The 12380-nt window shown below is 37.6% G+C and overlaps 1 protein-coding gene across 1 annotated transcript in view; it reads left to right on the top strand.

The window, feature by feature from the left end:
* Window positions 1-11357, top strand: part of LOC103136047 (CD109 antigen-like) — a 12927-nt gene extending 1570 nt beyond the window's left edge. Inside the window, exons 7-32 of the mRNA XM_007549131.2 lie at window positions 343-430; window positions 1203-1302; window positions 1392-1512; window positions 1591-1700; window positions 1790-1981; window positions 2155-2259; window positions 2339-2401; window positions 3134-3307; window positions 3420-3572; window positions 4561-4630; window positions 4755-4848; window positions 4935-5052; window positions 5149-5262; window positions 5409-5627; window positions 5774-5915; window positions 6243-6419; window positions 7172-7253; window positions 7355-7586; window positions 7700-7871; window positions 8095-8285; window positions 8395-8550; window positions 9107-9172; window positions 9579-9706; window positions 9796-9952; window positions 10804-10906; window positions 11004-11357. Coding sequence (XP_007549193.1) covers window positions 343-430; window positions 1203-1302; window positions 1392-1512; window positions 1591-1700; window positions 1790-1981; window positions 2155-2259; window positions 2339-2401; window positions 3134-3307; window positions 3420-3572; window positions 4561-4630; window positions 4755-4848; window positions 4935-5052; window positions 5149-5262; window positions 5409-5627; window positions 5774-5915; window positions 6243-6419; window positions 7172-7253; window positions 7355-7586; window positions 7700-7871; window positions 8095-8285; window positions 8395-8550; window positions 9107-9172; window positions 9579-9706; window positions 9796-9952; window positions 10804-10906; window positions 11004-11206 — 3530 coding nt within the window. The 3' untranslated portion in view covers window positions 11207-11357. The remainder of the gene's footprint in view (window positions 1-342; window positions 431-1202; window positions 1303-1391; window positions 1513-1590; window positions 1701-1789; window positions 1982-2154; window positions 2260-2338; window positions 2402-3133; window positions 3308-3419; window positions 3573-4560; window positions 4631-4754; window positions 4849-4934; window positions 5053-5148; window positions 5263-5408; window positions 5628-5773; window positions 5916-6242; window positions 6420-7171; window positions 7254-7354; window positions 7587-7699; window positions 7872-8094; window positions 8286-8394; window positions 8551-9106; window positions 9173-9578; window positions 9707-9795; window positions 9953-10803; window positions 10907-11003) is intronic.
* The last annotated feature ends 1023 nt before the right edge of the window (window positions 11358-12380 follow it).

Genomic DNA, 12380 nt, shown 5'->3' with positions numbered 1-12380 from the left:
ATTTAGTTGGGTTACATCAGGGAGAATGAACATAGCCCAAGGTAGCCTGATACTCAAATTATACTAAACCAAGCAGCAAAACACACAGAGGACTGAATTAATAAAAAAATAAATACATAAACAACAAAAGGTCAAAACAGTAATCACAGATGAAACTGTAGCCCAAATATTATTATGACAATATCGCAATTTCCAAAACTTTCAGTGTTGTAGATGGAAATGTAATAAAGTTAATTTTTTTTAATATACTGAATTATACTTGATTCACAACAAATCCAGGTGGGCAGAACCTCAGCAAACGCAATATAATATTTATTTTTCTCGTAATTTCATGTTTGACAGATGAACGGACTTCTCCTTTTGATGTGATGGTCAAAACATCTCATCAAGTGCTTCTTGGAAATGACATCTCAGGATCAGTGAGAGTACTGTAAGTTTGACTGTGCTACAGTTATGTGAGTGTTTGCCCGTTAAGCTTTGTTTCAGTGTCTTTGCTGTTTCTAGCACTGCATCCTGTCAGTGGTCACAGCCTTAGGTATTTATTGCCTTTACTGGGTTAGATCCTCTCCCCTTTGCCTTAATTTTGCAAGGTTTAAATTCAACAAAGTGTCAGAAGTATTTCTTAAAGCCTTCGGTCCACAGCATCATGCAGTTTTTTTTTCAGATTTGTCAGCTCCACATCCATGATGGAAATATCATGGTTGCAATCGACAAGGATTTTTGATTAAGGAATCTTCATCTACATTTTTGATGGAGTAGATGCTGTTGAGTGTGTTTGCTATGGCTTTGTATTTTTGTGTTTTTATGATGTGAAGCGCTTTGAAATGCCTTGTTGCTGAAATGTGCTATACAAATAAGTTTTGATTTGATTTGATACCTGTTGCTCTTTGGATGTTGAGGAATGTAGTTGTGAGATAGTTATGTGTAAATCTCCCAGCAGATTACCAGGTTTTGAAATACTCAGACCAGCCAGTCTGGTACCAACCATGTCACGTTCAAGATCTCTTAATTTCGTTCCCCATTGTTACTCAGTTTGAAATTCATCAATGTTATCACCTCTAGGCATCTAAATTTACTGATTTGCTACAATATTTTTGGCAATTTTACTGCTTGTATTGACCAACAATTGTTTGGGTGTTCCTAATAAAATAGCTTTTGAGTCTGTTTCACACTATTTTCTCTACAAATAATTTTACTTCCAGTGATCCCCATGGACAACCCGCACATGGGACTTTAGATGTCACCTTAAAGCCTTTGATAAACAACGGGACCTCTCCATCTCTGCAAACCGAAACCAAAGAGGTGAGATTTAATGACCAGCTCTTATCTATTTTAAATAAAAAAAATAAAATTAAAGCAGAAATAGACAAGCACAGACCTACCTCTTTCAGATCTATGGGTCGGCCCAGTTTTTCTTCAGTAGAGACAAACTTCAGGCTCTTTACTCCTGCTTATTGGCAAGCAACACTCATATTCTGCACATTGCTGTCCAGTTCAAAAGTGGCTCCGCAGGTATGTTTCATTTTAAACAACGGCTTCAATATCTCAACGCTTTACCACAACATTTTGATTCTGCTGCTGTGGCTCCAGGACTTACTGTGAATAAAACCGTTGAAGTTCATGTGTTGCGAAACAAATTCCAGCTCATGTTCCTCAACTTCCCGTCGACTCTGAAGCCATCCTTAAACTTCTCAGCAAATGTAAGTTGAGTCATTTCAAAATCACAGGATTATTAATCTATTAAACTCCTACAAAAATATATATATCAATCTGCTCTTGCATTTCACAGCTCAGGATTGTTAGATATGACAGAAAGTCTCTCAGCTCACTGGATTTGAAGCACTCTGCTGTGATTCAAGTCACTCAGAGATCCTCTTTGATGAACTCAACGACTATGAGTCTTACTCTCCCCGTGCCTGAGAATGGCAACGTACTCATACAGTTTAAATTACGAGTTCAAGTTGAGATGCTATTGATAAAGGTGAGTATTATGAATCATAGCTCACAGAACTAGATCTTCCAGGAAAAGTACCATTCTGAGTTTTGATGCATCTAACATAAGAGGCCTCAGTGCAGTACACCATTCCTGGAATCAGAGATGTGTATCTGACAGAACAAACGATTTCAAACTCCTCATGTTACTTTTATCTCCAGGCGAGATTCCAGACCAACGAGGAGACCCTGAAGGTGTACACTAACTACTCCTCCCCTACTCGCTCATATATTCAGATCGGCCCAATCAACACGTTGCCTGCACAGGTAAATTTTAAACGCATTCTGCGCTATTTTGCATTTAACTGCATGTGGAAATAATATAAGATCCTGTGGTTCATCTCAGATTGGACTTCCACTTCAACTTAATGTGGAGAGCACCATCAAACCAGAGAGGCTTCACTTTGTGGTATGTTGGTTAAAATGTGTCCTTTATTGCATGGACTAGTAGATAAACCACTTTTTTTCACTTTTGTGTCCCCCCTATGAAGGTGAGAATTGCTGTGAGTTGCTGTGTTGACAGATTCTCCCACCTGAGCTGTAGACCTTTGTAGCTCCTCCTGAGTTACTATGAACCTAATTAGTCTTTCCTCTGATTAATGCTCTGCTTCAATGGACTGTTATCTTAGTTGGATAGCAGTTTCTTAGCATTTCCTTTGAGCTATTTAAACCTTAGGATAATGTTTTACAAAATAACTATATGCTTTAAACATCACTACTTCTTCATCCCCGATCTTTCTTCTTTCTATTTCTTGGTTTTCATGATGCTGTTTGTTCATTAATGTTTTCAGATAAACGTTAATGTATATATAATAATATTTTAACAACATTATTGTCTTACTATGTTTGTTGATGAGATGATTTCTGAAGTTAATTGGTTGCACTGGATTCTGCTTACGGGTGTCATAATGAAGGGGCAGGATGTAAATGCCCTCTACACTTATTTATTTAATAAAAATGATCCGAAAAAAACATGAACTTTTTATTTGTGTTGGACAATTATCCCAATAAAATACATTGAAGTTCGCAGGTGGAAAGTGACACAATGTGAAAATATTCAAAGGGTATGGATACTGTAATTGGGAGTGGATACAAGATATGCTATAAATATGATGCCTCTTTTGTGTTGCTGTAATTGTAGATAAGCTCTAAAGGTCAGGTGGTGGCCGCCGGGACAAAGAACTTCTCGTCTTCAGTCACTCTCACACCAGAACTGTCCTGGTACCCTGAGGCCTGCGTCACTGTCTACTGCATCCATTCCGATGGGGAAATCACCAGTGACACAGCCTACATTTCCATCCATCAGTACAACCATGTGTGAAAACATGTTGCTTTATCATTTTTTTTTGTCAATACAACCTGTTCTAATAGAAACATGTAACGCTCCTTTTGGATGTGCCGGTAGAATGTTTACCTGCTGTTTTCAGGTAACTCTGAACTGGAGCAGTGAGAGAGCCCAGCCCGGTGAGCAGGTGTCGCTCACTGTGGCTGGCAGTGAACCCAGGTTTCAAGTAGGAATCACAGTCACAGCGATGCAAAATGATGCCCTGCCGTCTGACCTGGACTACGGAGTTGGACAGGTAGGAGAAGAACACTTTGAATTCGAAAAAAGACTTTTGTTTGCAGTCAAACTTAGCTTTCATGCTGGGATTGATCCTAGCAGTGACATTCGGGCCATATTGAAAGATACAAACAAACAAAAAAAAAATCTGAAATGTGACCTTCTTTTAAACTTTCTTTCTGAGAAAGTTGCTTCTTTGGACAGAGCTGTCTTTGCTTCATGCAACCTTTGTTGTTTTGATTACAAAGGAATATCTCCAGTTATCTAAGCACTGCTGTTTCTTTAAGACATTGTGGGTGGATCACGATGTAACGTATCTGTCTGCTTTGTTTGGAGATGACTTGTTGTTCTAGCAGTTGGGAACTATACAGTATTTTAGGAACAGAGCCTGAGGGTGATTGATGACAATATATGAAGGAAACTAAGGTATCTGGTGGCCTGCATTGTGTGAAGAATCAATTATTTAAAACATCTGAGGTTGTTTAGGCGACTATGGTCCCGAGACTGTTATGAAAATAACATCCTTGCCACCAATTCAGTGAGTCTGTACTCAGTCCAAAGGGAACGTCTGCTTCTAGGTCAAGCTGCTCAGAGCAGAGGCAGTTAAAAAAAAACCTCACATTGCTGCCATTTAAAACAATTCAAACTCAAAATCCACCTTGCTTGTCGGGGGAATGCTTTTTTATACCCCAACACACATGAAACTCTTTGTATGTAGACTTTATGGAACAAAAGGAACACAATTTTAGATTTGTACAGACCTTAAAGTCATAAATGAATTTCTGGCAGATTCCAGCAGGCATCTACAGGGCAATGTGATGCCCTGTATGGTTCTCTGCTGAGTATCTGTAAGTGTGAATGTAAATGTGTGTCTGTTGTATATACAGTTTTCAATACTTAATTTAGAATCTGGTTGACAATGAAAACAATGCAAGCACTATTTTTCTTGTAAATAGTTGTAAATAAATTCAAGAAGTAAGGGCAGTAAGATGTGTTGTTTCATGCAGAAATATAATCTAACGATGTTGACCAACGCAAGATTTTATTTGAAAAACCGAGAAGGTGGACCTGGAAACGGTAAGAGTTGGTAGATAATGATGAAATCATCTTAAAATCATTTACAACATACAGTTCATTTGGAATTTCTTCCTCATACATGGAACATAATCGTATTTATTCTTTCTGTGACAACTACATGAAGAGGAAGATGCATCTAATAGGTCCATTTTAGAGCTATACTGGAACAACTGGATGGAGACTGCTGAATATCTGCTCCTGTTGGACATAAGCGTTAGGTAAGACCTTAAAGCTAATCATCTGAACAGAGTGTGGTGCTAAAGCGATGGTCCAAAACATCTTTTTATCTCGTCGTGTCTTTCAGTGACAAGAACTGGACCAGTGGGAAAATAACAGTACCTAATGGTGTTACCTGCTTAGGAGCTGTAGCAGTGTCAGTGTCGGACAACCTGGGTTTGGGTTTCACTCCTCTGCCACAAAAGGTAATGAAATAATAATGTTTGCCTCTACGAGTGCTTCAATATAAACCAGTTCTGTTGCCCAACTTATTATTGTGTCTTCTGTTTTTGCACCGATAGCTGACCATATCCAACGACTTCTCCTTGTCTCTCGCTGTCCCTTCACACCTCATCAAAGGGGAGGAGATTGTCCTGGAAGTCAATGTCGTCAACCATTTAGAGCAAGAAACCGAGGTCAATTGAATACATCTTTGGACAGAACATATAATTTCTTTTCTTTTTAAACATAAATTCAAGAAACTTGGAGTCCGTTCAATAGTTTCTTTAGTTTGTGCTTTATATATTTTCTTTTTCTCCAACTCAGTATCTTTCTCTTGTAGGTAATCGTGTTGGTAGCCCAGAGTGATGCCTTTGAGTTTGTCTTAATGGATCGAAGGGGTGCATCTATTATAAATGCCCAGAAAATTACCTTAGGGGGTCATGAGTCTGCTTCAGCCTTATTCCCCATCAGGCCTTTGGTTCTTGGTGAAATGGAAATATCTGTGGATGCCGTGTCTGCAGAAGCCTCAGATGGACTTGTTGAAAAAATCTGGGTGAAGGTAAGACGTATGAGGAGATAGGAATAGACCTACCAAGTTTGCAAAAGAAAAAAAAAATCTCTTTTTTTAACTTGAAGCAAATGAACAAATTCAATGTGGCATTCCATCAATCTGAAAATACAAATACTACTTATATGTTAATTTAGCCTGAAGGAGTTGAACAGACCTTCTCTCACACCTTGTTCTTGGAAGTGATGCCAGAGAAACAAGACTCTTCCAGATCTGTGACCTTTTCTTTTCCTCCAAATCTGGTACCAGGAAGCCAGAGGGCCCAAGTAGCGCTTGTCGGTACGTTCATCATTTGCTTTGTGTCAGTTTGCAATTAGAAATGTTTCTTACACTATAATCAGAGATACATTAATGTTGTCTGACTCATCTTATTATGTTCCCAATATTCTCATTCTTCAGTTATTAATATAATAATATTAACTTGGTTCATATAACACAGACAGATAGGAGTCATATTTTGTCCTTGCTTATACTAGGGTCATTTGGCTTTTTCACAAATATTATTATACATACAATAAATATGTACTGGGTCACTTACTGTTGTATCCTGATATCAAACACAATACAAAACTGCTAAATTGTCCCATCTATAACTGCATCTAACAGGTGACATCTTAGCTTTGTCTATTGAAAATTTGGACTCACTGGTTCAGCTGCCTACTGGGTGTGGAGAGCAGAACATGGTTCACTTTGCTCCGAGTGTCTTTGTGCTCCAGTACCTGGAAAAATCGAGCCAGGATGACGCAGGGATCAGAAACAAAGCTCTTCGCTACATGATGCAAGGTAAGTTGGAGTGCAACACGAATTTCAGTCATTATCTACAAATAAAGTCGAAGAAATTCACAAAGCTATTTGCAGTAAATGGCTAGATTTGTCCTGTGTGTCTCTGTCATCCTGTGATGAACAGTCATTGCGTGTGAACACGGGTGTCCGAAGTGTGACCTAGGGCAACTTAAAGCCCTTTGAATGCCTATGAGCAATGCAATAATTCAAAATTAGTATAAACATCACATAATAGGATTATAATTGACATTTAAAAATCTTTTTTGTAAGCTGTTCAGAACAAGCTATTTTTTCTTTATTTAACAATTCTTTTTTAATTAAAATTTAATAATACAAATGTTTGTAATAATACAATAAATGCTTTGCGTGACACACGTCTTGGTCTCAAACTTTTTCTTTCATGATTTACTGATCCATTTTGACAAAATGTGGGTTACTTTGTTCATTTTGTTAAAATATTGCATTCATTTTAGGTACATAATTAATTTAATTTAAATAATTGATTAATTTAGAAAATAAAATCCCAGAAAAAATTATTTTAACCTCTTTATTGAAATGACAATATTCTATTTGGCTCTTAAGGAGTTCCCATTGGATGACAGCAAAAGGTTTGGACATAACAGAGGTAGAACGTAAAACAGTGTTTCATCAAAGTTAATTTCTTAAATGTCTTGGGATTTCTCATAAATGTTCTGCCACTTTATACAATTACAAACATGTTTGTGTTTTTTCTTTTGTTTTTTTTACTATAGGTTATGAGAAACAGCTTTCTTTCCAAAGAGATGATGGTTCCTTCAGTGCTTTTGGACAAAGTGACTCCTTTGGTAGCACGTGGTAGGTCATAAATTGGTTGCATTTTCATGGGATAGATTTTTTTTTTCCTTTTTCATCATTTCATCTCATCTCTTTATCTTTGCTTGATTTTTATGAACCAGGCTGACGGCCCTTGTGCTGCGATACTTCCTCCAGGCTCAGCCATACATGCAGATAGACCAGACAGTCTTAACCAAAGCCACAGCCTGGCTCTTGAAACACCAAGATTCCCGAGGGGAGTTCACTGAGGTCGGCAAGCTTATCCACACAGAAATGCGGGGCGGTCTGGATGATAGCCCCGTTGCTCTTACTGCTTATGTACTTCTGGCATTTCTAGAGGACGACACTTACTCCGTAGGTCAAAAAGATCTGCCCGTTTCATGTAATGTGACTGATTACAATGTAGGAAACTGAAAACTTGATTTTCAGCAATAATATATACTTGCTTGCATTTACTTTGTGCTTAGGAGATGTATGCGGACAATGTGTCTTTGAGCCTGAGATACCTGGAGAGCAAAGTGTCCAGTGGTATTGTCAGCAACTACACCCTGTGTCTGGTGGCTTATGCTTTAGCTCTGGGCAAAAGTAACGTACAGGAGAGAGTGATCACAGAGCTCACTAGAAGAGCTGATTACAGAGGTGATTCAGAATGCATTTTATAACATAAAAAAATGCAAAATAACCTGCAAAACTGTGACTGATGAAATCTTGATCAAATCGGTCTACATTCATTTGAAATTGTAACAGAATAAACCTTAATTTCTTGAAATAAACATGTTTTGGGACATGGACATGGTTTAACAGAGCAGCTAAAGTAGCTTGTGCATACTGTCTCATGGTTGGTCTATTCTCTCTTCCCAAGATGGTGTCATGATGTGGACAATCTCTGGAGGCCTGAGATCCAACAGCCAGCAGCAACATTCAACACAGATTGAAATGGCCTCCTACGTGCTGCTGGTTCAGTTTCTGCGTGGCAGCTTCCTTGAAAGTATCCCACTCATGAAGTGGTTGAGTATGCAGAGAAGCCATCTAGGTGGCTTTGGAACTACTCAGGTGAGACCAGGCCTGAGAAAGTTCATGAATTACCCCCTTTGTCTGGTACAAAGTTTTACAGTGTAAATAGTGAGATAATCGTAGGCTGCTTTGCTTCCATCTTTTGCAGGACACTGTAGTTGCTCTCCAGGTTCTGTCTTATTACGCTGCATTCAGTGGTGCAAATGCCATCAACCTTAGTGTTAATATATCTTCCCCTGTGTCTTCAACTGCATCGCTGTTTCACATCGATTCAACCAACTATCGAGTTTATCAAAGCAGAGAGGTAAACAAATAACACATCGTAAGAAAAAAAAAATCATTTATGTTTATATGCATACCTATTATTTCAAATGTGGAATATTGAGAAAAGTGGGCAAGATTATGTTGATGTTACCTAGATATTGATTATTTTGGCAACCTTATGTTCCTTTGTGACAAGCAGTTTGGAGGAGTCAAAAGGAATAATTTCAAACTTAAGAATATTGTACTGTCAAGAATGGTGGTGGCAGCCGCATGGTGTTGGGCTTTTTTTCTGACAAGAAGAGTGGCCAAACATTCAGGAACATGCCAAAAGTTTGCTGACAGCTACAAAAAGTCTGCAGCTGTACACTATTTGTCTGTGCCAGCATAATTTCAATCTTGTGTGTATTTGAAAAGAAGAAACTAGAATCAAATTAATGCACAGCATTTCTGTTTAAAAAATACTGAAGAATCATTGCATCAACAAATTATTAAAAATAGCATTTATGTAGATAAAGATTGCATGTAAGCCTCTGATTGCTATATTCCTCTAAAAAGCTGAACTTTTATTTATTCTTGATTCAATTTTGTGTTATCAGATTAATGCTGACGAAGATTTACCTTTAAATATTTACCTGGAAGGAATGGGATTTGCCATATTTCAGGTAAAGTTTGTTATTTTGAAAGACGCATTTGTTGCAGTAATCTTTTTCTGATTTCTCGTTAGAGCCCTTGCAGAGCAGTGATGTTTTTTCTTCCCCCTTTATGTCTGGTTCTACAACCTGCTGACAGATTGTTTTAACCACAGGAACATGGTCAGAATAAATTAATAGCAGCAGCTGTGCATGATTAATGCCCCAGCACGTCTCACATTCGTAGCGTGCATTCAAAACAACAAATGTAAATGTAGAGATTATAACCGTCGCTAAGCAGTTAACATCTGGACTGCAGATTTTAGCTGTCAGCTTGTGCCGAGTCCAGATAAGAGGGAGCACTTAAAGCAATCATCTATACTTTTCCTTGTCTGAATTCTTTGCTTCTATTTTTAAATAATTTTATGAATCCATCCAGGTGAACATCTTTTACAACACAAAGAGCACACAGGACATCGAGCCCACCACAGACAAGGATGCATTCATATTAAACTTTGATCTTACTTACAATGACTCCAATCACATAATGTTGTCTGCATGCACAAGGTAATCTCTGTACTGCCAGATGCTTTTAGATTTTTTATATATATATATATTTTTTGTAAAACTTTAACATTTCATTTTATTTTCTGTAGATTAAAGGATAATCAAGAAATAGCACACACAGGAATGGCTATAATGGAAGTGGGGATGCTCAGTGGTTTCAGTCTTTTCTCCGGAGTTGCAGTCCAGGTGGATTTTATCAGGAGAGTGGACATAGGGCCTGAAAGAGTCAGCTTGTACCTGGATTCTGTAAGTTCTTAAGTTATTTTCTTCATCTGTTTAGATATTTACATAATATTTACTGTATAGTTCATCAAACAAGAATGCATTTGAGTTATGTAAAAAAATAAATAAAAGTATCAGCAGAGGGCACCCTTTTGTAGTTGCAGGACAGGTATCATGAAGAGTATTTCAATATGCCCCCAACTGCAACTTTTATAGATTAAAAAAATAATTTTAAAATAAAAGACCCCTGAATAAAAGAAAAAAAAAGCAGTTGATATGATCTTTCACTGTAATTATGGTGGGATTCATCCTTGGACCAGGGGAGTTCAAAAACAGAAATTAAGTTTTTTGCAGCACCAGTGCACACTCAAATGTCATTTCAATTGTGCATATAGACAAATTTTGTTTGGGTTTCCATTCTGGATCTGTTACGCTAGTGTAAAATCTTTGAGGGTATTTGCTGTGTTTAAAGTAGAAAGGCATGCTTTCATCTCAGACGCGTAGGCGATCTCAGATCTGCTCACATCNCATGCTTTCATCTCAGACACGTAGGCGATCTCAGATCTGCTCACATCTTGCGCATTTCAACCTTAGACTTTGTTTTGATTGATAGTGGCCTCTGTATATTAGGCCTGATGTTCTGATGTGCTGATTCAGCTGTGTAACTCTCACATCATCAGGTCTGCCCTGATGCCTTCTTAGTTTCTTTATTACACACCTGTGAGGCGTAACATAATGACCACTAGCCTGGTCCTTTTTTTTTTTTTTTCCCCAGAGAGATCATCAGTTCTATTCACTTCACCTTCAAGTGGTCACAATGTTATGCCTCATCTGCATAGCAACTTGAAGAACTCATCTTCCTATGTCATTTGCAGGTCACCAAGGCAGAAGTTTGTGTCACACTTCCTCTTGTAAGAACCTTTAAAGTAGCCCATGTAAAGGATGCTGTGCTGCAGGTTTATGACTACTATGAACCGAGTGAGTATAACTATCATGTTGTAAATACAGTTTCCCATTTTAGTCTTGATTCAAATATCTAGTATACCTGTGATGTCTTTTTTTTAACTGTTTTTAGCAAGGAAAACAACAAGAACATACAACACAGGTAGTCTTCACACCACAGATGCCTGCTCATTTTGTGGTGAAAACTGTGACAACTGTAAACCTGGAATCACCATTTCTGTGACTTCCCATCTGCTTTCTCATTCAAGAAGCGCTGCGTCCTGCAGCTTGGCTCTCCTGTGTGCTGGACTCATTATTTTTCTTGTTTCAGTCTAAAAAGATAAAAAATGACATGCATGTCTGCATGTTTATCTCATGCAAATACTTGAAAATTGATTGTGATATTTAGGGGACTGTTTTCATGCTGCGGGTTTTCTGTGTACACTTGCGCCCTCTAGTGTTTACAATCTCTGTTGCATTTTTTTTTTTTTAAAGAAGGATATCCATGACTAATAATTCATGTAAAACCGACTCCTCTTTCACCTTATTACATTACCAAGCATAACAATCTCTATTGTTTAAGTTTCCATTCATCGTTTTAGTCTGTTTTCCTATATGAGTTTCCATGTACCGACTGTCATAGTGCAAATAATAAAGAACATATGTGTGGACGGCAAAAGTGCACATGAAAGATTTTTTTTTTTTGTTTCCAAGTTCCATGTGTGTCCTGTTGTCAGTTTTTTGGCAGAACATCCATACATATCAAACTGTCTTAGGAGATATAAAGACTGAAAAATGATTATTGAAAGAAAATCTGCTTTTCATTTAATGACTGAGCTGAGTTTAGTGTTTTTACTAGGATGAATATACAGGCGTTTATGAGTGAAGCAGAAACAACTGTGTGGCTCTGTAAATGCAGCATAAAGGAAAATGGGCCTTTCGAAATGATCTGAAATTAGATGAAGCCTACTTTACCCCTCTGGCTTGATACATTTTTTTGTGAGCTGAAGGAATGCATGACCTACTGAAGTATGCAAAAGTATACACACATGGAAGTCATCTGCAGATTGGAAGCAGGTTTGACATCAAAATGTGAAAGCTTCAGCCAATCAGACATTACATTTTGTAAAATTTCTTTCTAAAAAGTTTTTGTTCTTCTGATGTCATGCCTTTTCTGTTTTGGGTAATTTATAGGTTTATGGGAAAATTACTTTTCTGCTTAGAAGACTAAAATGTTTTCTTCTGAAGAGAGAAAAAAAGACTGTAAAATATTCATAACTATATGAAATTAAGTCTGGTAAGAAACAACTTCCATAGATACGCTGACGTTACTCTAACTATTTAAGTGTCTATGTAAATTGCTCTATGACATTAGGTTAAAAATGCCTGTTGCTACAAATTTTACTGCAAAACAGAAGCTTAACAGGAATTTTCAGCAAAATGTAGGCAGTGCTTCCCACAGGCTATGCTTTTATGTTCATGCAAAATACCTTAGTGCTGCAGTTCAGCA

The sequence above is a fragment of the Poecilia formosa genome, unplaced genomic scaffold, assembly GCF_000485575.1.
Source record: "Poecilia formosa unplaced genomic scaffold, Poecilia_formosa-5.1.2 Scaffold30, whole genome shotgun sequence".
In the NCBI taxonomy this organism is placed as follows: Eukaryota; Metazoa; Chordata; class Actinopteri; order Cyprinodontiformes; family Poeciliidae; genus Poecilia; species Poecilia formosa.
The sequence above is the reverse complement of the archived record's forward strand: the minus strand, read 5'-3'. Positions and strand labels throughout refer to the sequence as shown.